Source organism: Leptinotarsa decemlineata, unplaced genomic scaffold, assembly GCF_025532065.1.
Source record: "Leptinotarsa decemlineata unplaced genomic scaffold, Ldec_3_MD MMD2_tig00001719_RagTag_RagTag, whole genome shotgun sequence".
Taxonomy (NCBI): Eukaryota; Metazoa; Arthropoda; class Insecta; order Coleoptera; family Chrysomelidae; genus Leptinotarsa; species Leptinotarsa decemlineata.
Genome location: NW_027412569.1, coordinates 10,070,898 through 10,098,212, shown reverse-complemented (window position 1 = coordinate 10,098,212; position 27,315 = coordinate 10,070,898). Strand labels below are relative to the sequence as shown.

The following is a 27,315-nucleotide window of genomic DNA, read 5'->3' as shown; positions in this document are numbered from 1 at the left end:
CTATCCTCTTAAGCCCCGATACATTCGGGAAGGCGCGCCAGCATTATCAACCAATGACCACTCCCCACACCGTGGGGTAAGTTATCATTGGGTACGATAATCATGTGCCCTGAGCAAGCGCAGCGAGCCAAGAATGACAGCCTTCTGTGCGGCTAAGATTTCTGCCTTAGTGCGGCAAGCCGGTATGATTTTAAGATTCGAGAGTAGAGAGGACATCATTTCACCAAGGACTCCAATAATCAGAACAACCATCTTGACAGAGTGGTCTCGATAGAGTCTACGGAGTTCGAAGAGAAAATCTCGATATTTTATCCGTTTTTCCTCCTCTTTTCTGGCGATATTCGTCTTGCCTGGAGCTGAAAACTCCACGACAAATATCTTTTTGCTCTGGTAGTCGAGAAGAACTACATCAGGGTTATTAGTTTGTATAAGCCTGAGGGTGGGGAATGAATATATAGTTCCAATTAATTCGGTACTTCTCGTTCTCCGCAACGGATTCAATATCCCTCGGAGCGTAGGGCAACACCGGTGTCTCGTCAATATCGTGAGAGTGCCGTAGGTGGTAATATACCACTCTTAGGGCCGCGTTATCTCGATGGATATAGGCCCTGACCGCATATGCTGAACATGCTGATAGCAAGTGCATTAGGATCTCGGGCGCCTTTTGGCAGACCCTGCACCTTGTGTCAGGAACCTCTATACGCATCCCGCGACTGCGGTAGACTAAGGTGTTGAAGACACCATCCTGGCAAGCCATGATGAACCTCAGTTTGCGTCTTCAGCCTACTCGAACTGAGAAAATCGAACGTCAGGCGCCTTCATAGCCAAGGTCTCCAATGTTATTGAAGAAGACCCCATGCATTGGCTTATCCTTGTGGTTCCGCAGAAGTAAGGTGATCTCTGCGGCTTTTATCTGAGCTCTTTGCTGAACGAGTTCCAACTCGGTGACAGAGTTGTGGTCACCTCGTTCAGTGTCGACAACTAAACCGAGTTCATCAGCTGCTAGGGCAGCTGCCCTAAAGAGAAATGCTCCAATTCCTGCTCTCCCATGGTCACGGACCATGCAGAGAAGGGGATCCGAACTCCTGATGACTTCACAGACTGTATCCAGTACAATTCTGTCATGTAGACACTCCAAACTCAAAAGTCCACGGCCTCCCTGTTGTCGGGGGAAGTATAGCCGTGGAACGGACGATTTGGGATGCAAACTCCTATAGAGATGCATTATTTTTCGGGTCTTCACGTCGAGTTGATACAGCTCCTCCCGAGTCCACTTCACTACTCCAAACGAGTAGAGTAAGATTGGAACGGCAAGCATATTTGCAGCAACTTTGTTCTTCCCCGACAGTTCCGATGACTAGATCTGTCAAAGTTTGTGCTGATACTTATTATTATTATTGTTATTGAAATGAGGTCAAGTGGAAAAACGATGAGGTTCCATTTTATCACATTCTGGAAAAATTAAATCTTAGATTTCAAGTTTAGAATTATTTCTGTTCGCAGGCAGTATTTAATTCGTTTTATAAAATAAAAGAGAGCAAACTTGAAGCTGATGAGAATAATTACAGAAACTTGAAATGTAAAACTGAAGAGAGAAGGTGCAACACCAACACTAAAATATCAGTGCCGATAAAATATCGAAACTTGTCGTTTTTTTTTCATGGACTCGTCTTTCTATCTCCCAAATGTTTCTGCGGTATTTGTTGTTGATCTGACTATCCAATACAGAGTTCAAACGAGCGAAGGTCAGCGAAGTATCCAGACTTTTATATTGTGTATACTCTATGACTATATGTACTTTTTGAAAGCTACTTCTGTTCGGATTTCATTGGAAATTTTGACTTCCGAGTCATAATAGTTTCGTAAATAATAAAAAAATGTATTTTCTTACAGTAATTTTCTCTGTTGCAGGTCACAGTTTGGACAACAGTGACTTAAGACATTATTTTTTACTCAAGAAACTGAATGAAATCTGATAAGCGTGGATCCTGTCGCCGAATCAGAATGAATAAATGTACCTTCCTAAATATATTGTATATTTACACACGCTATATACTATGCACGCTGGCCGTGCATACTATTTTGTTTTTTTTAAATTATTATCGACATATATATATTTCAACTATGAAACCTTCCTGTTCTTACTGTTTTATATTTATATAATTAAAATATATAAATGAATGTGAAATATGTGTCCATGGATGAAATAAAAGATGTTTTATATAACTTGTGTTTATTTTCACCAGCCTTCACAATTCATTATAAAGAAAGCAAATATTAGTGTATTACAGAATGATGGTGCCCCAATTGATATAATTTCAGTTTTAATTTCTCACATTCCAACGCTAAAGTGGCGCCATCTGTTGGACAGGTTTACAATGGCAAACTCACTTTTTTGAATAAATTGTCAAAATGTACGATAGATGGCGTAATTGTCAGACTACTATTTTGTGCTTATTATTAGTGTATAAATTTTTCCCGCCTCGTTCGGCTTTTTTTTAATTCTCAGAGATAAAGGGGAGGATGTTCAATTTTTTTAATAGTCAGGTATATTGAATATCCACTCTCCAGAACAATTTTCCTAAGACAGTTTTTTTTTCAGATGGTTGCTCTCTCGCTTATCCAGTATTCATTCATACTGAATATTTTATAGCCAGTCATAAGAGGCGCCCTCTATTGAATTTTCAAAAAAGTTCTCTGATTCAAACATGAAAATTTCCAATTTTTGTTTCAAATAAATTCTTAAATTTGGACTCAAAATAACGACGTTTTCCTGCACACTGAACATTTCACCGTTTACTATAAGTGGTGTCATCTGAAGAATGAATGACTGGATGGAAGTAATTTTATGATTTAATTTTTGAAGAATAGATTTTTTCTCGAAATCTACGATAGATGGCGTAACTATCTTACTACCATTTTGTGCGTATCATTAGTCTATATAATGCCCCTCACCACGCCCCGTGTAGTGGATTCCTCAAAGAAGAAGGGGGTGTTTTTCAATTTTTTTTCAGAATCAATCAGGTACATAACATCTATTTCTCAAAACAGTCTTGCTTCTTGATAGTTAGCGTGTTATACCCTCCCACCTTCCCATCTTAACTATGGCAACTTATTCATTCATACTGAATATTTCGTAGCTATACATAAGTGGCGCCATCTGTTGGATTTTTCGAAAACTCTACTGAAACACATCTATTTCTCAAAACAGTCTTGCTTCTGGATAGTTAGCGTGTTATACCCTCCCGCCTTCCCATCTTAACTATGGCAACTTATTCATTCATACTGAATATTTCATAGCTATACATAAGTGGCGCCATCTGTTGGATTTTTCGAAAACTCTACTGAAACACATCTATTTCTCAAAACAGTCCTGCTTCTGGATAGTTAGCGTGTTATACCCCCCCACCTTCCCATCTTAACTATGGCAACTTATTCATTCATACTGAATATTTCATAGCTATACATAAGAGGCGCCGTCTGTTGGATTTTTCGAAAACTCTACTAAAACACATCTATTTCTCACAACAATCTTGCTTCTGGATAGTTAGCGTGTTATAACCCCCCACCTTCCCATCTTAACTATGACAACTTATTCATTCATACTGAATATTTCATAGCTATACATAAGTGGCGCCGTCTGTTGGATTTTTCGAAAACTCTACTAAAACACATCTATTTCTCACAACAATCTTGCTTCTGGATAGTTAGCGTGTTATAACCCCCCACCTTCCCATCTTAACTATGACAACTTATTCATTCATACTGAATATTTCATAGCTATACATAAGTGGCGCCGTCTATTGGATTTTTCGAAAACTCTACTAAAACACATCTATTTCTCAAAACAGTCTTGCTACTGGATAGTTACCGTGTTATATATACCCTCCCAACTTCATCTGCACGTCGTCTTGATTTCAAACAGGTTGGAGCCTGGGCTCCTTACCCTTTGGACTGATGTTTGCCAGAAAGACAAACGAGTCATAACTGATGGTGAGTGTTGATGGTATGGCGGCATGAATGTCCTCAGACATCAGTACCGCCCTTTACGGTGTACCCCTACCTGGCTGGGGTGAATTGGATGAAAAAGTTGTTCATCTTTCAACGGAAGATATAGGGGCCTCATTCGACAGAGTGTCGGGGCTTTTTTATATCGGGAGGGGTCGTCTACAGTATAATCCATAGCTTCCCTGACTAATTCCCACCTTCACCAGAATGTCATCGTCATTTCATCCAGGTTTGGAGACCAGCTCCCCTACCCTTTTGGCTGATTACCCACCTTCACCATCTTAACTATATCAACTTATTCATTCATACTGAATATTTCATTGCTATACATAAGTGGCGCCATCTGTTGGATTTTTGAAAAAGTTTCCTCTATTACCGATTCAAACGTGGGTTATTGAAAAACTTTTTCTGTTTAAATATATTCTTTGAATTATAAAAATGTGTCCTGATTTTATTTTTGCTGATTCTAGTACGAAGCTTTTTTTGTATACTTTTTCGAAACTTATAGATGGCGAAACTATCGGACTACTATTTTGTGTGCTATTATTAGTCTGTAAATTATTGTCGCCACGTTCAGCTTAGAAAAATTCTTATAAATATCGGGGAGATGTTCATGAGTTTTTTCAGGGATATTGAATATCAACTCTTCAAAATACTTCTATTTTTCAAGAGTGTTGTTTCAGGGATACACTGCTTGTTGCTCACCCAAAATTTTATCTGAGCTATGGAAACTTATTTATTCATCCATAATGAATATTTCACAGCATAAGTGGCACCACCTATTGGATGTTTGATAAAGGTCTCTGATTTCAATTTTCAACTTGACAATACTTGTTCACCATTCAAATTAGATTCCACAGATATACTTGTTACACAATATATATGAATTGCTCTCGTCAGGTTTTCTAGAGATAAGGGATGATTTTTTTTTAGGAATAATCAACCATATTTATCAGCGCTCTAAAACACTTCGTTCTTCAATATACTCTTGCTTCAGAAATGTTCGGTTTGTCATTTCCTTCTTTATAATCTAAAAGGTGACCTGATTTATTCTTTCATACTGAACATTTCTCAGATGACTGGATATGGCGACATCTGTTGGGATTTTTAAAAAAAATTGTGAATCCATCACTAGTGTCAAACTTTGAAGCGCTGCCAATTATTTCTAATTGAAAGAACACAATGGGGAATGTTCCTCCAGACGAAAATCAAGTAGTTTTCATAAACGAACTCTAAAACAACGCATTTTAAAATCATTTCAACCTTTTTCTTTAAAAAATTAATTGAATACTTAAAAAAGAGGAAGGAAGGAAGGCAATGAAATAATGCATTCAACATTTAAAAGGATTCGTTTCTATTTCACCATTTGGCAACATCGGTTATAGCTAATAAAGGACAATGAATCTGTTACCTGCATGAGACAAACAAAGACGACATATTTCAGAGGCGTGCTGTTCTGTTTACTTATGTTCCGAGTCATTCTGTGACATATGACATTTTGTGCACCCAAGATATCTTCCTCTATATATAAATAACAAAACAACTTTTGTTTGAAGGTGGTTGACAATGTTTCGTGGTGTATTTCATCAGTTCGGACTTCCATTGTCTAATATAATATAAATGGATTCGAAATCCTAGAAAAAAATAAAAAGATTAACAGAAAATAACAATTTTATTGAAACAAAAAACTGAAATTTCAAGGAAATAACATACAAGCTACAATCAGAAAATAAAAAATTGAAATACCAATAAAAGCTGAAAAATTAAAAAATATTATTAACAAAAATGAAAAATAAGAATTAAAAGATTCCAAACCAAGTTACGTCACGACGTTTCGATTGTTAGTATCCACAATCGTCTTCGGGTGATAATTTATCATCACCCATTTATTATTTTTCATTTTTGTTAATAATATTTTTTAATTTCTCAGCTTCTATTGGTAATTTCCTTGTAATTTCAGTTTTTTGTTTTAATAAAATTGTAATTTTCGGTTAATCTTTTTATTTTTTTCAGGGATTTCAAATCAATTTATATTATATTAGACAATGGAAGTCCGAATTGATGAAACAAAACAACAGTTGTTTATGTGGCTTGTGGAGGTGGTATTGAACTGTAATTTATATTTTGCCTTAATGGTTGATTTATAAAGAAAATTTTTCTTTTTTAAAGTAGAATATCTAGGTACGTATAAGCACGTATTTATTTTGTTAAAACTTGCATTTGCTGTAATAACCCAAATTGAGGAACATTCCCCATTCTGGAACAGTGAACCGAGATTCTTTACTTTTCAGAACCATGAACTCGTCTAGACTTTACAGCTGTTGAATATTGAAAAAAATCTATACATACTCTGTGAGGAGCTCCCCACAATCAAGTGGGGAGCTCCTCACAGAGGAGCTCCCCACTTGAAGTTTAAAAGATGATTCACGTGACACTTCTCTTTTGAAGGAGTTTTACTCCATACCAGAGTCAAATAAGACAGATGAGAATTTATTAAGAGTGATAGAGAGCTTTCCTATCTGTAACTTGTAGATATTTAGCTCTTCTACCCAGTATGCCAACGGTGTGGGGAGTTTTTTAAGGCAAGCGCCAAACATGATGGCGAGCCCGCCCCCATGCGCACAAAACTCATTTTCAATAAAACCCTCAACTACAGCTCTTGGAAGACATACAAATACTCTGTACAAAGGTGTATCTTTACTTCTCCTCCAATGCTGTTGGCGTTTGGCATTGCCTGAATAATTTGTATTGTTTCTGAAAAAAACGTCATCGCCTAAGAAAAAACCAGTCATCAAGGATGTATCATTATATAACATTTAATGAACTGTACTATTACCTATAATGCCAAATAAAATATGAAAAAAAACTACAAAGAAGTCATGTTTCCTTCGCTACCCTAATTAAAACTAATTATAGGTACGACACTGGCCGGCAAGGGGCTTATCGTAATCCAATAGAAATTAAGTTGGGAGTCTATACCTGAGCGAATCCTCGCCATCAAGTTTGGCACTTGCTATACACAGATAATCGGTATTTCATTCTCAGTTGAATTACAAGTCTATATACAGCCCTACATATTATTATAGATACAATCGATCTGTTGCGTGATTCGTCTCCTATCTTGATAACCAGTTGATCATTTTGTGTCTTTTTTTAAAAACCAAGTAAAAGAACTATTGAATATTACAGCTTGTCAAATTTAGGAAGAGCTTTCTGAATTCCGTTATGGTCCCGCCCACTAGATGTGCATTCGTTAGAAGACTATGAGAGCGAGAGAGAGAGAATTCTTAAGTCTCTTCCTAGATTTGATGAGCTGTAACTCCTTTATTAACACTAGATCACTCCCTATCTCAAATTGTGTTTGTTGGCTATCTTCTCCATAGGGCTGTAATATCTCCTATTGTAGTTGATAAAAGGGTGCGGTTTTGTGTTGAAGGAATTTCTTTTGTTGAAAGACAAAAACACAAGAAAATCCACCATCCATAAATGTTGACATGGATCTTGACAGAGAAATTTGACGATAACCGTCAATGGAAATGTTTTTAATCCACTGTGATTCGATCCTGAGGTGTTGAGAATAATGATAATCCTCTTTCTGAATGCTCTCATCACATCAACTGGAATATGGTCGAATTCACATGCTGTTATTAAGAGAACATCTGAGATAAAAAGTGAAGCACTGCTTCAATAATCGACTTACAATTACAGGATTGTTTCGCTATGTCTAACCTTTTCTTACAAATATCCGTAAAACTCTCAGCCCCAAGGACTGCGGTTTTTGTCTCATCTCTTCATGTCGCCTGTTGCCCATGAATCTCTTGTGAATCAGTATCTCACATTCACATAAATCATAACAAACTGTGTCTGCACCTTTGAAGATAGGAATAATCACTTACAGACTGTTCATTCAAAGGACGCGTAAATGAAATAAGATACTCTACTTTCATAAAAACCTCTGCTACAGAGAGATGGGATAATTCATCATGTTTCATGGGAATATGAAGCATTTGATTACAGAAGGCAAGGAATTCATGACAAACTTTCATCAAAGAACCTACAAAGATTAGTATTCTTACTATAATTCAGTCTACTAACAAGATTTTATACGAAAATTGTTGATGAAGAGTCAGTTAACAGTTTAGCTAAAAAAGGGGATTTGATAATATAACCAATTTTGGCAGAGAGCCCAAATATAGCACCACAATTATGATAAACGTCAAAAAAATCCGACTAACACCTTCTGTTTACTCACACCAGGTTATTTTTGGAGTGAGACTAGAGAAATGCCGAAAACTGCAAAGATTAGGTGGACTTGAACTCGTGCCAATACCGAAGTTTTGATTCACTTCATACGACGTTTCTAGAAATAGCTAGAATTGTGTTGCAATTGGTTTAGTTTACACTCCGGTGTATATATTTCACGTTTGCCAGAAGATATACCAGTCTTTGGCGAGAGTTCTATCCGATCAAAACACAAAAATCGAAGGTGAGATGTTCAATTATTAATTCAAGATGACGATTTTTCATTTACTGCTAAAAATAATTTTGAATAGAACCTGTAAACTATCAAATTTCTCAAACATATTTGTGCTTAATTCTTTCTCAAAATCATTAAATTTTCAATGATGAGATCTAATGGTTGGTATATTGTATTTAAATATAAAAGTCCTTCCTCAGAAGTGCTTAACTTATAGTTTTAACCGGCCATATCATTTCTGATTGTTTTCAGATTGTGAACAGTAAAAGATTCCCAAAAAGGTCGATAAAAATCATAGTTTCTTATTAACAAAATTTTCCTCATTTTCAGTAACTTCCATAAATAACATTGCAACTAAAGCCCGTCGACTACTTTGGAAAACAATTGCTATTTTTTAAATTGAACACTTCCAACTTTTATCATGTGCCAAGAAAAATAGAAGAAATAAAAGACAATTAATATGTTAAAAATCCTTCATTATAACCTATACAACAAATATTTGAAAAATCAAACCAATATGCCTTGGCAGCATTAACAATAGACTGAAAACTCATTATAAATTACCATTATTTTAAAGATGTCTGTGGTGCCTCTTTTATTCCGTGACTGGTGGGACGAAGAAGACTTTGTACGCCCCTCCCGTCTTTTGGACCAACAGTTCGGATTGGGACTGAGAAGAGATGACCTCCTCAGCTCCCTCAGCACCATTCCTAGAAGGTCGAGGTTGACCAACTATATCAGACCATGGAATACAGCAGGAACGTCCCTACAGAGGCAAGAATCCGCATCGACCATTACCCAAGACAAAGATAAATTCCAGGTAAGAGGACCTAACCAGGATTATTGTGAATATAACTATTATCTCGGAAACGCTTTAGGAAAAATGAATTCACGATTATCCGGTTCGAAAGACCAAAGTTTGAAATTCTGGGACTTGACAAACTCTTTGCAAAAGTAACGTGCGTTGTATTTCCCAAAATTGCAAAGAAATAACCAATTTGTTTTCAACAGGCATACCAAACTAACCTTGAGACAGAACGAAGGCCGCAATTGATCAAAACTTCCGAAAGTTTCGAGGTAAAAATTAAGGGAAGAGTAACTAAAATATCACTAATATTTGCCAAAAAAATTACTTGTTTGGGAAGTATGAATACTTCATGAAATCCTCTTTTTTTTCTGTTCCAGTTGCCCACTATTTTTCGTGATGAATTCTTATTTTGGGATCCCTTCAGTCAGTTTTACTCTCCCAGAAAAATATTTTTGAATTCATGATGAAGATTCCTAATTCGTTTTGAAAGAAGTTAGCATCTCAACTTCCGTTCCAAGAAATCTTGACTCTAATTCTATTTAGATTTTCTAGGTTTTTCGTATATCAAAATATATAGCATCGCATGAAAAGTTATTGTATCTACTAATTTGAATAAGTTGCCATGTTTTGTTATAGAGAAAAATTTAATTTTTTATTAAATTCTCAGCTTGTAAATGTGGCTCCAAATCCAAAATTATATCTACAAAGTAAATTGTATCAAGTTCACCCGCGCCTTTGTAAATAACCTAACATAATTCACATTAATCCCTTCTGTTGTCATCTGTCGATTCAATATATCCCTGAAAACAGTATACAATTTTTTTTTCAAATATATTACGCGGGAGTCCCCAAATCGAAATTTGAACAAAAGTACATCTAGTATTTTTGTATTATCAACGAAACAAAAGTTATAGTGTATACAAAGCCAATTCGAATGGTATAAAAACTAAATAGTTACCGAACATCGGCAGTTTTTTTGTATGACATGAGCGGCGTGGTATATATTTTTTTTAAATCATTTTTTTAATGTGAGAGGTTTCATTTGCTAGCAACTAGTAATATTGTCAGACCCAGTACGTTAGTATTTAATTTATCTATTCAGATTGACTTCCTATAGACAATATCTCCGAATCAAAACAATTTCATCTTTTCCCAGGTGATCCTCGACGTTCAACAATTCGCCCCTTCAGAAATAACCGTCAAAACAACAGGAAACAGCCTCATCGTCGAAGGCAAACACGAGGAGAAGCAAGACGAACACGGTTACATTTCCAGACACTTCGTCAGGAGATACGTTCTACCGGAAACTCACGACGTGGAGAACGTTGTTTCTTCCCTCTCATCCGATGGTATTTTGACGGTGAGCGCGCCAAAGAAGGCCCCCAAGGACAACAACGCAGAAAGAGTGGTACCCATCACAAAGACCGGACCTGCAAAGGCTAGCGTCCAATCTACCGATCCACAACCCAAAGTTGAACACCCAACAAGTTAAAATTTCCAACTGAAACAATTTTTTTATATTATTTTCATTAGGCAAAGATGTGACAAAAAAAATTATTAAATTACACTTGAGCACAAATGTTGTTTATTTATGACTGCTAATTTTCTTGAGAGGTCTTTAAAATATTTTAGAGCTTCATCTTTTTAAAAGTAGTACCATAATAATGACAAAATGTAAGAATATAAATAATTGAAATTAAAATCTTGAAACATTAATCACTTCCAAAGTACCTACACCTTAGGTTCTGATAAATGCCTGCTGTAAATCGACTACTTCCCCGACTAATATCATGCTGGACATTGAATTATATTCGACAGACATATCTGCATAATACCTCACAGTATCATCTTTCCCACCAACTGATTTCCTAGAGTCTTTGAAGTCTACTAGATACTCGTTAGGACAGCAAGAGGATTGTTTCGAATTCGTTGGGTTCTTGTTGAGTACTCTTCGTGAGCAGGAAAATAGCAGAATCAATACTCCTGACCGCTCTAGATTGAATAATTCCGTACAGTCATCTCGTCGTGTGTTTGTAGATATTTTGCTGGAAAAATCCTAATTTGTTTACGTTGTAGTACATGTTCAAGAGGTAGCAAAAACGTATGTGACTTACTGGAACTTCAACTAGCGTATCCTTATATGACTGATAACCAGTCTGTTCAAAGCTTACTGTTAAATCATCTGAAAATAGAACTTTTAACGGATGATGACCAAATATGCGCCAAACTAACTGCCCGTTATAAGACGACAAGTATATCTGAGGCACCAATCAATCTAATAACAACACTGATGATCTTCAAACATGACTCAACCTCTGACAGAAGCACCAAACTCTTACAAAGGTTCAAAATGAATGAACACTTCAATCTAGCAAACCACTATTATAACCTTCATGAAGTCACTGTTCACTCTGGTTCTGACGTTGAATCTGGTCAATAATAAGCATCGGTCAGAGACGAAACGGACTGGTTTAAGTTTGACGATAGTCGTGTCACTAAATATTCTGGCGATATCTTGAATTCATTGGAGCCTCTGGAGACACCCTACATTGTATTCTATGAAAGAGAGGACATTAACAGATCAAGATCTTCAGATGATGTGGTGCTGTAGGTTTTTCTGGGTTTTCCTGCAGCTGTAAAAGCAAATGCGCCACTGGAATCAATGAAGTCGCCCTGGAGCGCCAATTAATTTTTGTTGTTGTTTTATAATTTGTATTATAATAAAATACCTAATATAAAAAAATAATAATCATATGAAATTCAATACACAACTAACAGAATATAATATGAAATAGGTTGACAATTTTATAGTTTCAAATGTTTTCATTTGTTTTTTATTTTGAATTGAAGGGGTTATATTTATAGGAGTGATAAATTTTTGGGAAAGAAAGTTTTTGGCTTTCTACTACTCCATCTTGAAAAAAAAAAGGTTAGGGAATCTTCCAAAGAAAGGAAGTAAGTAATTAATTTGAAAATGAGTAACTCTATACATGGATGTGTAGATCATGCAAAGAAGTAACTTTCAGACACAAACTGAAAGAAAGTCCTTCTGAAACATCTACTTTCATATAAACATTGAATTACACGAAAAAAAAAAATTATTTCGAAACAAATACTTCTATATGAACACTGAATTATACAGAAGATACTTTTCTCTACTCAGTTTGTATTTCAAACATTCGTTGTGGAATGAAAATCAGATATCATTCACATGAGTTCTACTTTGAATGAATGGTAATAAATTGCACTTACATGGAACACTGTCACCCTCACTGGTATACATTGATGTTTTGCCTTAAGACACTTGCCTTCAGTACCAAATTGGATAACATTATAGAAAATACACATAATTCATTCATGAATTACGATTTTTTAATGTCACGGAATAAGCTTGATCTATTTTGTTTTTTCATTTGTTATATTATTCTAAGTATGTTTTATTTTTCGATTTGTATGCTACATTGTCCTTACTATAAACATGTATTGTTTCTTGGGATTATAGAAATTTGTTATTATTATTTATTATCAAGTTACTATGCAAACCTTACATTTGAAATTGCAAAAAATAACGTACGCTTTAAAAAAAATGTCTGAAAAATTCAAATAAGGCAATACTTTTCTGAAAAAAAAAAATGTTAATGCTGTTTCGTACCATCCCAGTGAAAATGTATGTCTAACTGGAAAACAAAAATCTCTAGTCAAAATCTGCAATTGCCAAGTGATTCAGAACCATCCAATTACCTTGTGATCTAAATTTAATAAAAATCTGTGGAGACGCCATTTTTTAAAGCTATTTTTCTTATTCTAGACCCTTGACAGACCCATGTTTATTTTAATAAACATGGGTCTGTCAAGTTTTCGTCCTTTGAATAAATTTGAGGTATTACCAAAGTAGACCTTTGGCAACTCATGTTTATTTCAATTGACGTGGTTCAAATTATAGTCCTTCGATTAAATTTGAGATATTACCAAAATAGGCTGCAGTAAAATGATAATTTGGTAAGGCCGGGAAGTACAAGAAAAAAAAGCAATGGGGAATGTTTCTCCTGACGAAAATCAAGTAGTTTTCATGAAAGAGCTCCAAAACAACGCATTTTAAACTTATCATTTCAACCTTTCTCTTTAAAAAATTATTTAAATACTTAAAAAAAGAGGAATGAAATAATGCATTCAACATTTAAAGGGATTCGTTTCTATTTCACCTTTTGGCAACATCGGTTATAGTTAATAAAGGACAAGGAATCTGTTACCTGTATGAAACAAACAAAGATGACATATTTCAGAGGCGTGCTGTTCTGTTTACTTATGTTTCGAGTTTCGAGACATTGTGTGACATATGACATTTTGTGCACCTAACCTATCTTCCTCTATATAAATAAATAACAAAACAACTGGTGTTTATGTGGCTTGTGGGGGTGGTATTGAACTATAATTTATATTTTGCCTTAATTGTTGATTTATAAAGATAACTTTCCTTTTTCAAAGTAGAATATCTAGGTACATATAAATTATTTCAACTTGATATAGGCGCTGTTGCCAATATGTGAATTAGAAACAAATCTGTTTAAAAATTAAAACCAACATTTGAAACATCAATTTGAATACTTTTCGAAGTGAATTTGAAAAACTCATGAATTAAACTCAACTTTATTTTGTTCAAACTTGAATTTGCTGTAATAACTCAAATTGAGGAACATTCCCCATTGAAGGAATGGTACTAACAGATTCTGGCTCAAAACCCCATGCTATTTTTTATGGTTCTTCATTTTAGTCATTCTCAGACCTCCGAGCGGAACCTTGTGGAACACCCAACTCGAGGTAAGTGTGACTCGTGTAAGAGAGAGAAAGAAGGTGATGACATCAGTGCGAAGTAGAGAAAAATCGAAGATGGTGACATACCAACAGGGCACTAAGCCACATCTTCACTAATAATTGTCGCATCGAATCACTCTTACATGCGTCACACCTACCTCGAGTTGGGTGTTCCACAAGGTCCGCTCGGAGGTCTGAAAATGACTGAAATGAAGCACCATAAGAAAAAGCATGGGATTTTGAGCCAGAATCTGTATAGTACCTTTACTAATTGAAGACCTGGATTGTTTTATTATCTACCACTAATGTAAACAAAAACAAGTATACGCATATTTACTGTCATTTGTATTTGAATAAAATAAAAACTCCGGTTCATAAACGGGATTTTAGAAGCTATTCCTCATATTGAATAAATGCATACTAAATATAAAACTGGAATTGGTTTCATTAAAATTTGAGACAAGAAGAACGTGAAAGCAGAAGAAAGTCCGAATTCATTTTTTTTTTTACTTGCAGTTTCAACTTTCATTTGCTCTCAACATCGTTCAAGTCTTTCACAGTCTATCATCTATCAAACCTCCAGGTGCAAATCCTTGGCGATAGTATAAGCGGTCACGTGCATCATGTTTCGTCTATTCGCTGTGAAATTAGCGATTGCTTTTTCTCTGGTCAACTCCCATTCGTAAAGGTCCCTGTACAGAGGACGGACGAACTTCATCCTGCCCAAGATATTGATCCAAGCCATCGCTGTTTGAACTTTATCCTCCCAACGAGCTTTCAGGCAAATCCTGAGCCATCTACGAATGGAAAATGATCATCAAATTTATATGAAGGGGAGAAAGGCGACATTGTTATGTTGTTTCTAAACACTTCTATTTGAATTCCTATTCAGTCGTGCTTTTCACACCATCTCATTTTCAGGGAAAAAGCTCATGAATGTGGTCAATTATTTAACATCCGAATTATAATGTGTATGATTAATTTTCCTACTAAAATGACTTGTAAAAGTAACACCATCGAAACAGATGTTATTTATTGTTCATTAATGGGCTTGTTTCATGATTTTTGGTTTATAGTTCACTTGATAGAAATTTTAAATTGAAAAAACAGTGCACTTTGCTTCATCTCTCCAAGTACCATAGTTTTCCCGTAATAATTTATTAAAAATCGAATGTGGTAGGGTGATGACGTCACGCCCCTATTCCCGCTTCTTGTTCGATTGACCAATAGGAACAATAGAAATAATCAACATTGCCAAATCGTGAAATTTACGAAGCCTATAATTATCAATTTAATTATGGAAGTGTATATGAACCCTTTAACATTTCAATTAAGGAAAAATTCTCCATATGGAATAAAATGTACAGGAAAAATCATGCTTGCAAATAAGTTCTATATCTAAAATCAGTACACAAAGTCGATAGATCACAAAATATTTACCTTAACTATGATTTTATGCATTATTTAATAATATACAGTTATGAAAATCAAAAAATATAGCAAACTGGATTGAAGAATCATTTCAAATATTCAATTTACTCAATGAACGATCAATTAAAATTTTCTGTAATTATTCATTCATTTTTTTAAGAATAAAGCCTGCAAACAAATAAATATACAATAATAAGATCGCTTGAATACACAAATTAAGCATAAAAATGGACAATAATTATTGCCTTGATAACTGATATAGTACAAGTTTTATCTAAATATAATTCTGAATAGAATTAAACGAGCTGAATTTTCAAATGGTTTTCGAACGCTCATGAACCCTAATAAAATAAATCAATTATGCATTCATGCCACCCACCAAAAAATAAGAAATTCAACGTTACTGGTATATTAGCCATATTGTCATCCAGTCAGCCAGCGCCCTCTGTAGTGTAGGCGACAATGTGCTCTTTCTAATGTCAATGGTTTCCAGAAACTTCGTATTCTTTGCTAAAATAATTTCAAAATGAATGTTGAGCCTAGTTTTGTTAAAGCTGACTCCCGACAACTTACCAAGAGTCGATTTTGAAATGATCGATGAGTGAAGAATGGAAAATTTAAATGATAGGTGGTATATTTAGTAGGTCCTTTTTACTTATATGAGATTCATTTCAGACTTTGTCTTTTATCGAAGGATGGAAAGTTTTGATTTAATTTTAATTATATCTCGGCCAAGGAGCAGTATGGTGACTGAAAAGAGAAGCAAAAATATGTACAGTGAAATGTAGAATTACTTCAGAACATATCAATCTAAAAATAAGCTGAAAAAATATTTTTCAGAATGTAAACTAATGACACGGAATATGCAGCAAACCAGGTACCCGCCGAGACCTACCTTTTACAAAAAAACGTTCTATAATTATATAATTGTAACAGTTGTATTCACACCCAGCTGACAACAATAACAACAAAAATGGCGCCTGTCAAATTGGATCATCAGATCTGTGATTGGATATTAAAAACCAATACACTTGGCAACTCCGCTCTAGACACAATCAATTTTATTGGTCAACAGACACGCAGCCAATTTAAATTCTTGCTTTTCAAATTATTCTTTTTTCTGCAAATATAAAGAGATTTTGGGACCAATTAGGCTTGATAAGTATAATATACCCCTAATTCGATCAGTCTATAAGCAAACCAGTATCATTTTTCATAGCATGAAACAAGCCCATTGTACAATTAATAGAAAAAATGGCCAAACCTTGACTTCAGCATTTATGATACTGTCCAAACCTAACAGTTTCTTCAAAGATGCCAACTATTTTCCTGGCTAAAAACCCGATTCAATATCCGTCAAGATATTAGCCAGGAATCAGTGACAAATAACAAAATGCAATAGAAAAAATTACCTGAACTTTATTTCAGCATTCTTGATACTGTCCAAACTGAACAGCTTCTCCAAAGCCTCCAACTTCTCTTTCGATAGCCCCTGGGCTTCCAACATTTTCTGCAAAAAGTAAATCATCTGATTGGTAGTCAACGCCTCCTTATCCTCCTTCGAAATGGGAATCTCGCCTTCTCCGTTCCATTCCAGAAAAGATTTCAGCAGGCCATCGCAAATCGTAGCCAGAGATTTGTCGTATTCCGGAATGACAGGAGGCATACCGGGGCTGAACAACCACGTGTCCCAATCAATGGAAGTTATGCTCGCGGTCTCGCTGAAGTATGTCTCGAAAAAACTCTTGAAGTCGGAAGTTACTATCGACTTGTATTTGAAGGTGTCAAAATATTTTCTCAGGAAAGGTTCAAATTTTTCTGGGAAAGAAGTTAGAGGTTAGGTTAGTGAGTATATGGCTGATATCGATTGACTTCTTACCAGGACCTCCAACGACTGATTCCAAATAGCGAAGGAATGTTTGTCCCTTCTCGTATGGGACAATTGAAGAGGCTTCATCTGGATGAACACCTTTCAAATCAACTACCAGTTTTGTTAACGGACTGTCTTTTCCCATTCTCTCAATCTGAAATTTATTTATTTATACGGGATAAACCCCATTACAGTGTACATTACATTACATTACAGAAAAAAAGTACAATATAAAAATGTAAAATATAAACTGAATGAATAGCTACGGAATGTTTCTGCAGCACACAATTTTATAACATTATAAAATATTATAGGATATAGAATTGAAATTAATCTTGTTACTACCTTATGTAAACAATTACCAACTTGAATTATTCAATGATTGTTTAAAACGATCATAAGAGACACCAAAAATACTGATGTTTTTGTCATGTACTAACTTCAGGGTTATTTCCAAGGGTGTATGTTTGCCATAATTTGTATGATGGAAGGGTATATGAATTAAATGGCTGCGTCTAAGATTCCTGTTCGGAACATAACTGTTGACAGATTCAAGTAATTCAGGACAAGTTATTAGTCCATTGAGCAGCTTGAATGCATAGCATAGATCTGCATGAATTCTTCTGGTTTGCAATAGTTTCAGCCCCATTTCTTGTAATATACTCGAATAGTCATGGTACTGTATTGAAGACCCAACTTGAAAGTACAAAATCTCAAAAATTTGTTTTACTTTCTTTCTAGAGACACACAGTGCACATACGGCATACGACATACGGCTCTTCAACCTTCTTCCCAGAGTTTAGGAATAGACCCTCGACGCAATTAAAAAATCAATTAAAACAGATACTATCCAATAACTGTTTCTATAGTATACTTGAATTCAAAACATTCATCAAGAAAAACAAAAATATCTCCATGACCCATAGAAACCTGTAGTTTTATTTATACTGATATCGCAGTTCATCATTATCTATATACATACTTTATATATTTATAATGTATAATGCCATTGTTTTTATGTATTATTTAGATTTTCTATTGCGTTATACCTTGTATTTTTTATCATTAACCAATTTTAATGTATGACCTTATATAAATTTTTAAATGTATTTTTCTACTGACCTGTCTACAAACTTTGTTTCTTGAGACCAATAAAAATTATTATTATTATTTATGTAAAATGGAGACTAAGTGATACATGCATATTCTAACTTAGACACCACTAGAGTTAAATAAATCCTTTTTAATGCTTTAATGGAAAATCCTGAACAATGACGTAAAATAAGACCCAGTGTTTTGGAAGATTTCACACTCACTTGGTTAATATGGTTAACAAATTTGAGTTGTTCATCAAAAATGACCCCCAAATCTTTTATGGAGGAAGTGTATTCTAAGTGCTAATCATTTATGTTGTATGATGTATCGAATTTCCTACCAACTCTTGAGAAAGTAATAAAATGGTATTTATTTACATCAAGAAATAAGTTATTTGTAACACACCATTCATAAACTTTATCTAGATCATCTTGAAGAAGAATTTGGTCATTGTATGACTTTATCGGTCTGAAAAGCTTCAGGTCATCCGCAAACATTATAAATTCACTGTTCTCAAAACAGCATCCTATGTCATTCACAAAAATTTTGAATAACAGGGGTGAACAAAGTGATTCTTGTGGCACTTCAGATATTACTAATATATCACTCGATTTGCTTCCACTAATTTTAACCTGTTGTGAACGACCAGCCAAAAAACTACCAAATTAATTTACCAAATGTTCTGTAAAACCGAAATCTCGTGTTTTCAGAGTTGATTAGAGTTTGTTGATTTTCTTTCGGGCTTTAACTCACACAACGACTTCAATAACTTACCGCCTCGGACAATTCGCTGACAGCTGTGTAGGCGTCAAAGTCTTGCGATTTTGGCGACTCCAACCTCCCTTTGATTTTCCGTTCGACAAACACAGTAAATCCTTCGTTGAGCCAAAAGTGTTCGAAATTCTTGTTCGTTACTAGATTACCTGTCCAGCTGTGGGCGATTTCGTGTGCTACAACGTTAGCTAACGATCTGTCGCCAGCCTGAAAAGAAGGGACACTGTTCAGAGAAATTGGCAAATAAATTAGGAAGAAGATTCGCTAAAGCAGTCCCACAAGCAATCTATTCAATGAGAATCAGCCATAAGTATACCTCAAATTATTATTGTGTAAGAAATGGAAGGTTCAAGTGGAAGAACAGCTTAGTAAATAAGTTTAATTTCGCCCACTTTTTACATTGTACTATCACATTAACTTTGTAGAATAATGGTCGATGATAAAGATTAAGACAATCATCATCATTACTAATAGAAATGCTAAATTGTTTGTGCATCTCGCAAAAACAAATGTTCAGGGTGGATGAAACCCTTTCCGGAAGAATAAGAAATGGTGTATGAGTTTATGCTGTTAGTTTTCAATCCAATTCCATTCTATTATTATTAGGGAAAACCATTATTCATTATACGGAATGACAACATTTTTTTCATTCTCTCATCATTGATATCGAATATCAAAGACTAATGAGACTCCCCAATGCGCCTGATTGAGTCTCGTTCATTTTTTATTTTCGTGGATTTAGTCTTCTGTCATTCCCATAGATGGCGTTTTCGTAACCATCCCATATATTGATGGTTATTTCGGAAACATAGCCTGCATTACTTTCTATTTTATTTCATTTTTTAAGTAATTTACAGAGCAAGCAGTTCCAATAATAATCGATTACAATATCAAAAACTAATTAAATAACCATTCTCAATATAATACAACGACTAAAACTAAAGTTACTCCAAATCACCTGAATCAAAATCAAATTCAAAGACACATTCAGTTGAAAATGACAAATTGACCTGTTTTATTTAAATTGACTCTCAGTTACAATTAATAATAATTTATAAGGATGCCATCTCAATTTCAATATTTTTTAAAAATGTTTTTACATTACATTTGACAAAGAAATCTATATTTCTCAAACAATTTGCAAGAGAACACATATTGTATAATGGGGTGATTAAACCTAAATTGCTTTGAAGTTTATGCAAAACAAATATACCTTTCCTTCTATTATTGAAGTATGTACTGCAGTTCAGATAAATTTTTGACGACAAGTGTGGGTTATCTACTTTATTATGCAATAGCTTATAAAAAAAATAATAGGAAAGCAAGTTTTCTTCTAAATTCTAAGGTTGTGAATTTAAATTCATTCAAGGAAGTATGATAACTAAGATTGAAAATATGTTCACCATGTTTTTTGTGATGTAGAAATCTTAAGAATTTTTTCTGTACCTTTTTAATTTAATTTTTATGATCTTAATAATAAGGAGACCATATTATTGCACCATATTCCAGTATACTACCGACAGATGCATTATAAAGTGTTAGTAATGTGGATATTTTTGTGAATTGGAATGAGTTCCTAATAATGACAGCAAGCATTCTATATGCTCTGTTTATAATTTTGGTCATATGTTGCTCAAAAGTGAGTTTTCCATCTAGCGTAACTCCCAAATCTCTACATTCTTTCTTCTTGGCTAAATATTCATTGTTTATCTTATACTGAAAATCATTCCGTAGTTTTTTCCTAGTAATTGACATACTAAAGCATTTGTCAACATTAAATGTGAGGCGACTTGACAGGGGCCACGCATAAACTCTATCTACGTCATTTTGTAGCAAAATCACATCTTCTTTACTTTTGATTTCCTTGAATAATTTAAAATCATCCGTGAACTACCTCTGGCAGATCATCTATTAGCAATAGAAAGAAGATGAGTCCTAGATTGGATTCTTGGGGTACACCAGATCTTCTGAAAAAATCCTGATTCCCATCCTTTATAAACTACATACTGTTTCCTGTCTATAAGATACGAAGCTGACAGCTTCAAGAATCGATCTGAAAGCCCAAAAGTGTATAGTTTTTTCAACATAACCTCATGATGAACCTTGTCGAAGGCTTTACTAAAATCTGTGAAAATAATATCTAGTTGACTATTGTTGTCGACAACTTCATTTGCCTCTTGTATAAAATATGTTAGGTTAGTTATCGTGGACCTTTTAGGTAAGAACCCATGTTATTTTTCACTTAGACATGGATAAACGTGATTTAAATTTTTTTCATGAATAACTGATTCGAAAAGCTTACTGGGTGCACAAATCAGTGCTACTTGCCGAAAGTTTTGTATATTCTTCCTAATGCCACTTTTATATGTTGGACAAACTTTAGAGTGTTTCCATATAGTAGGGTAAGTACTAGTTTGTAAGATTAAGTTATATTATTTTTAGGGGTTTGATCAAGAGTTTTATGCAACCTTCAACTATATAAAAGGGCCACAAGATTTTTTTGTTTTGAGTTTTTTTGCGGCTCTTAGAATATCTTTATCATTTACAGAATCTATATCTAAACAATCCGCTTGATCTTTTGAATATACGCTCAAGAAATTATCTGCGAAATTTCCTGTAATATTTTGATGGCCCTTTATTGTTTCCCCCCTATACACCATGGTTTCATTTGTGACATTTCTCTTAGGGAAGCAGCTATCATCCAACCACACATCGCTGAGACACCCTGTATATACTTCCCTGTTGACTTGAGATCTATGGTTAAATCAAGGAATCTGCTTTCAGAGACTTTTGATGAACCTTGCCTTATGACGTATGAGCGGACTGTATCTGAACAAATATTTTTTGGTAAAAATCTCAAATGTTGCACTTGATTTTCTGCTACACCACTGTTGAAATAGCAATATAGATGGAACTTTTCTGGAGACAATGAAGAACAAAGGACCAAAGGAGGTACTCCAATTACAATATTTACTGGATCTAATTTGACAGTGTCAATCATAACTACTTTGGTTCTATTTCTCAAATGAAACTACTTTCCTAACACCACTACGATGGTTTTCCTACAAATTTAATCGTGGTTAACTGTAACAAGCTTGATAATGATAATGTTGAAAACTAAATAACGAAACATGCAGAACAAAATTCAAAACTACTTCGTTCCCATCACGCAAAGCACAAAAAGCTGTCTTAACTACAGTACATACCAATAACGTAGGCGTAACAAAAGTCAAACATGGATTTTCCATACCTCCATATGGAAAACTTGGCGGCAACACGAGCAGGTCGTAGATGCCCCAAACATAAGGGCCGCATATCTCTTCGGCAGTCTTAAGCTGATGTTCGGTGTCTGCAAATTCATACACGCACTCTTCGATGATCTCTTTCTCGGCCCAGACGTGAGAGCGAGGCCCCAACTTTCGTGACTCTAGGGCTCCGACAGCCAAAGCGATGAGATATGAGGGTACCGGTACACTTTGGACAAAATGCGAGATCTTGCCGCCGTGGAGGGTTTTCGAACTGTTGCAAACTGCAGACATGAGGACTGTGAGTTCCAACGGAGCTGAAATCTGAATTGAAAAAGGATGACTTATCTCAAAGTAATATTAGATTAGAATAAACTCATTCATTCATGGAAGGTCAAGCAATAATGTTTATATTCTTCTCCATCTACACATCCTTGTGAACCATTCATTTTGAACTTGATTGCTTTTTTTCAATACTTCCTGGAAAACAGCTTCTCTTCAATAGAGGAATTTCTGGCATTGGAATCCAAACACTGAATGTATGAATACGTATAATATAGTTTTGGACATTTACCAAATTATTTTGATAATCACCTAGTTCACTCCTACATCCGAATTCTAGGTTAGAATCGTTAAAAACTCCTATAGTTTCCATTGATTTCCGATTGATCAAAAATTCTTTCGATTTTCTGGATGTTCGGATTTGTAGCATCATCAGTTTCAGCAGAATCTAATCAGCTACAATGTAAGATTATACAAACATCCATTGTTTTTATTTGTGTCATTCAAAATATTTTTCCTGTTGTTTGATTGAAAATCATTATAATCTTTGGGTAAACAGGCTTGTTTTTGTTTTGTTAACATCGTTGTTTTCAGTGGACGCCTTGTTTTGTTACTTTTCATATGTTGTTTCTGTTGACTGCTTGATTACAGGTATAGATACAGAAGAATGAAGTGCTAATGTCAAACACCGCTAGTGTTGCATTATAGATGTAATGAGGCAAGTTATGTATATGATTTTTGCTTGCCCGGCAACTCATAAAGTGCTGACCCTAGTAAGGCTACATAAAAATCTCATCTTTATAAAAACAGCAGATCTGTCAGTAGCTACATAGGAGTGGCATTTCAAATAAAATCTGTTAATACAAATAAACCTAAAATTGGCGCAGTCGGTAAGATAGCGGAAGAAGATCGACCCGAAAATTCTTCAGTTTCAACTGTTAATCTGCTACATAGCAGCAGTTCTGTCACTAGCTTCATGAGAGTAACATTTGAAATAAAGTCTATAGATCCCAATGGTCTTTTAGAAAAGTGATTTCCGTGTCCCCAAACCTATAATTGGCGCAGTCGGTAGGATAATGAAAGAATATCGACCCGGAGATTCTTCAGTTTCAACTGTTAATCTGCTACATAGCAGCAGTTCTGTCAATATCTTAATAGCAGTAACATCTCAAATGATGTATGCATTTTCAGTGGCCTGAACCTATACTTTGCATCACAGATTATTCTTGATTTACTGATAAATTTGAGGACCTCCCAACAAATCTGTCTGAGAACTTGACTCAAATAATTGTTTTGGGTGATTTCAACACTGATTTTCTCCAATCAGATCTCGACTATAGTTTGTCATGAATTAATTTGGACAAGTTTCCATCATCCATGAAAATTCTACACTTGAAAATTATACAAACAAAGATAATTAATCGTATGAGACAGCTGCAGTTGACCCTTGCTTCGTCTTCGTAGTTTTTTGGAAAGAATTGACTAATTAGATAGAATTGAATGAACATGACTGGAAAAGTTAGTTTTATATTTTTTTGTCGGAGGAGGGGGAGGGCATTGACTCCTGTAACCTCCCAGGGCTATAACCTTGTTTTCATGTTAATTCACTTCATTCAAACCATGAACAGACTCTTCCAAGCAATAATGATTTAACATTTTTATACAATTGTTTACTCTTAAATATAAATAGTGAAGTGAAAAAAAATTCTGACTGATAATTAAATTTCTCTCTATTCTGAAATGAAAAAAAAACACTCACAGTTGCACTATATGTCTGCTTAACAGTAGGAGTATCCTGACATGGTAGTACCGATCTTGCATGAGAAGACTAAAATTCAAAAAAGATATTTATTAGTTGAAAAGAAAACAATACAGGAACATATCTATTAAAAACATTTTTTTCACACCAGAACAAAAATACTGTATCTCGATGACGAAAGGCGTGTCGAGAGACATTATTTACCTATCAAGACAGTATATGATGTGAAATAAGTATTGACTTTAAATTCGGAAGGTGATTCATTTCATATTTCATGAAAAGTTGCTTCTATGACAATTATCTACCTGGAATTGGCTGAAAAGAAAAGGATGTTTCTTCCCAGCTGTTGCTTTGGGAGATATCCACTGTAATCCACTAGCCTCAGGACTTGTTTTGTAGTTGATTTGTATTTTGTAGCTACAAATAGACGAGTGAAGAGTTAGCATAAAAAAATCAATTTATTTGTCAAAGGAACTTTGCAAAATGTAACACAAATTGTAATCAACACCTATTCACCTGTTACCGGCTTTCTCCGGTAATTCAATCGTCAGTTTTGATCCATAATCGGCCACATGTTCTGATAATTTATAATCCAATTTTTCATCAGTTTCAGAATCGGAAACTGACAAAATGTCCAATTTGAAAGAATCAAGAACCTACAAATAGAAAATGTTTCATTAGTTTTGAAAGAACTTTGTGGCCTTCCTCAAATGTAGGACATTCAGTGTGTTTCCAAAATTCCAAGAAGGGCAGGTAGGTATTTAAAAATTATGTACTATGAAGAAAAGAAAATTGAAACTTTCCATGTTTTTTACCACTTTTATTTGTAACTAAAGTCACTGCAGTTTCATCCTATAAGGACAATTTCAAACTTATACATACTTATACCTTTATTCTGTAATTGCAGTGGCAAAGTTTTTGTATGATTGACTAATAGTGACTTATGCAACATACAAGAGGTGAATGTTAAAATTCCGCAGCTACGAACATTTGATTCACTTAATTTTTCTAACAGACCTCATATAATAAGTAAACCAAAGAGTTTAACCATAACAGGTCAACGAGTACATTTGTGGAAACTAGATAAGAACTAATAATTATACCCTGTACCTAGAAAGCTGACCAACATTTAATTAATGACTAAGAGCTTAGGTCAAAACGAAAATGAGAATGCGCAAAATTGAAATTTTTACAGCTCCCGTACTGCAGAAATTTCAAAGGTATTGATTCAAATTTGGATCTATCACCATAATTGAAAAATAAATGAAAAAGTGTCGAGTATATTTTTTTACGTAATTGTTTTCATTACTACAGGGCACTTTTCTCAGGCATAGTGTCAGCTACTAGTTTTTTTCAAACTCATTTTGCTGATACCAGTGTTTGCTAATACAAATAATATTAATATTTTTAATTTGAGCAATTGCTTCCAGTTCTATTAACTTGATATTCAAACACTGAATGTTCACAAATGTTGAAAATATTATCACGTTAAATAACATCAAATCTTTACTTACCAGTTCATTTGCAGTTTCATCAACTTTTTCTACTGACAAGATAACGTTTCCACTGAGTATCTTATTGTCAAAGTTAACATTCAAATTGAGACAGATGTCTTTGATTATAACCAACTCTGAAATAACAACAATCGATTCGTAAGTTCATGTTTGAGGGAAATAAAATTGGAAACAAAGAAAAGTTCATGAATCAATTCATTAATGGAATCTTCAATGGCATGAAAAACTCGTCACAGTGAAGTAACTACTTCAATCACAAGTACCAAGATTAGAACCGAGAGAAATTATATTCGTAGCCACTTGATGCCCTAATTGAAATGAATTAATATTTATTGAAAACTCACTCACCGGGCCTTGAAAATGAACTGGGGTCTGAAGGGCTCAAACCAGTTTTTTCCATTTTTGTAAATTATTCGACTGAAAGAAACCTTCAATCTTCAACGGCGTTTTGTAAAAACTGAAATAAGTTATCAATAATTAAATATTCCAACATCTAATCATCAGATAAACGTATAGATCAAACAACTATAAACACGCAACAGCTGCTGAAAAATGTCAAACGGGAATAAGTCAAATGTCATTTTTTTATTTTGACATCTAGTCCACATTTTGGTGAGTTCCTAAAATCAACAAAATAGACAAGACGCATATTTGTTTTGAATATTTTCATTTCATCAAGTACAGTACCCCCAAAAAATGTAAAAACTGCTCGGAATTCTAATTTGAATTTTTTCCTTAATATATAAGTGAACGTCTCCATTTTTCAGACCCACCTACAAACGTACCTTTATCGGTATCTGGTGGACAAATACAGCGTTTCTACCCTTAGTTCCAATTTTCCACAGAGAGGGCCTTTCAGTCGTTAAAATTAGAGTATTCCTAGCTTTCAAAGGTTTGTTTTTATTATTGTTGTTGATAAGGGGGAACAAATTTTAAGTTATTTTTCTATTATTATTGATAATTCAGTAGTATTGGAGTAGACTGTAATTTTATTGATAATTAATTGTGGCTTTAGTTGAGATAATAACCACGTGAGCGCTAGCGTTCGTGCGAAGTTTTCGAATTCAAGGTTCAATCGAGTACAAATTGTATAAACTATTTTCAAATTTGAATTTTTCGAAGGAAAAAGGGTTTAGTGGAATTTCTCTCACTGCCTGAGATCTGAGGACCACAAAATTATTTGAAAGAATAAACAAAAACATGCGTGCTCCGTAAAGAGAAAGGGAGCCACCAGTTTCCA

General features: G+C 34.5%; 3 protein-coding genes across 9 annotated transcripts in view; 2 read left to right on the top strand and 1 right to left on the bottom strand.

Annotated features, from left to right (window-relative positions):
- Positions 1 to 2,226, top strand: part of Pde8 (Phosphodiesterase 8) — a 219,236-nt gene extending 217,010 nt beyond the window's left edge. For all 7 annotated transcript variants that reach the window (XM_074176480.1, XM_023167837.2, XM_074176482.1 and 4 more), the window contains one exon: positions 1,912 to 2,226. The gene's annotated coding sequence lies outside the window, so the exon portion shown is untranslated. The remainder of the gene's footprint in view (positions 1 to 1,911) is intronic.
- A 6,108-nt stretch (positions 2,227 to 8,334) lies between these two features.
- l(2)efl (lethal (2) essential for life) lies at positions 8,335 to 10,872 on the top strand. Its single transcript, XM_023167869.2, has 3 exons — positions 8,335 to 8,494; positions 9,063 to 9,305; positions 10,450 to 10,872. Exons 2-3 carry the CDS (start codon positions 9,063 to 9,065, stop codon positions 10,783 to 10,785), a joined length of 579 nt encoding a protein of 192 aa, XP_023023637.1. The 5' UTR covers positions 8,335 to 8,494; the 3' UTR covers positions 10,786 to 10,872.
- Positions 10,873 to 14,431: 3,559 nt separating this feature from the next.
- On the bottom strand, positions 14,432 to 26,631 carry LOC111511865 (leukotriene A-4 hydrolase). Its single transcript, XM_023167884.2, has 10 exons — positions 26,424 to 26,631; positions 26,076 to 26,191; positions 25,078 to 25,217; positions 24,867 to 24,978; positions 24,562 to 24,630; positions 22,482 to 22,844; positions 19,276 to 19,482; positions 17,416 to 17,560; positions 16,949 to 17,354; positions 14,432 to 14,902 (listed from the first exon to the last, which is right to left on the bottom strand). The coding sequence occupies exons 1-10, from the start codon at positions 26,473 to 26,475 to the stop codon at positions 14,677 to 14,679; spliced, it is 1,836 nt and encodes a 611-aa protein (XP_023023652.2). The 5' UTR covers positions 26,476 to 26,631; the 3' UTR covers positions 14,432 to 14,676.
- Between the last annotated feature and the right edge of the window lie 684 nt (positions 26,632 to 27,315).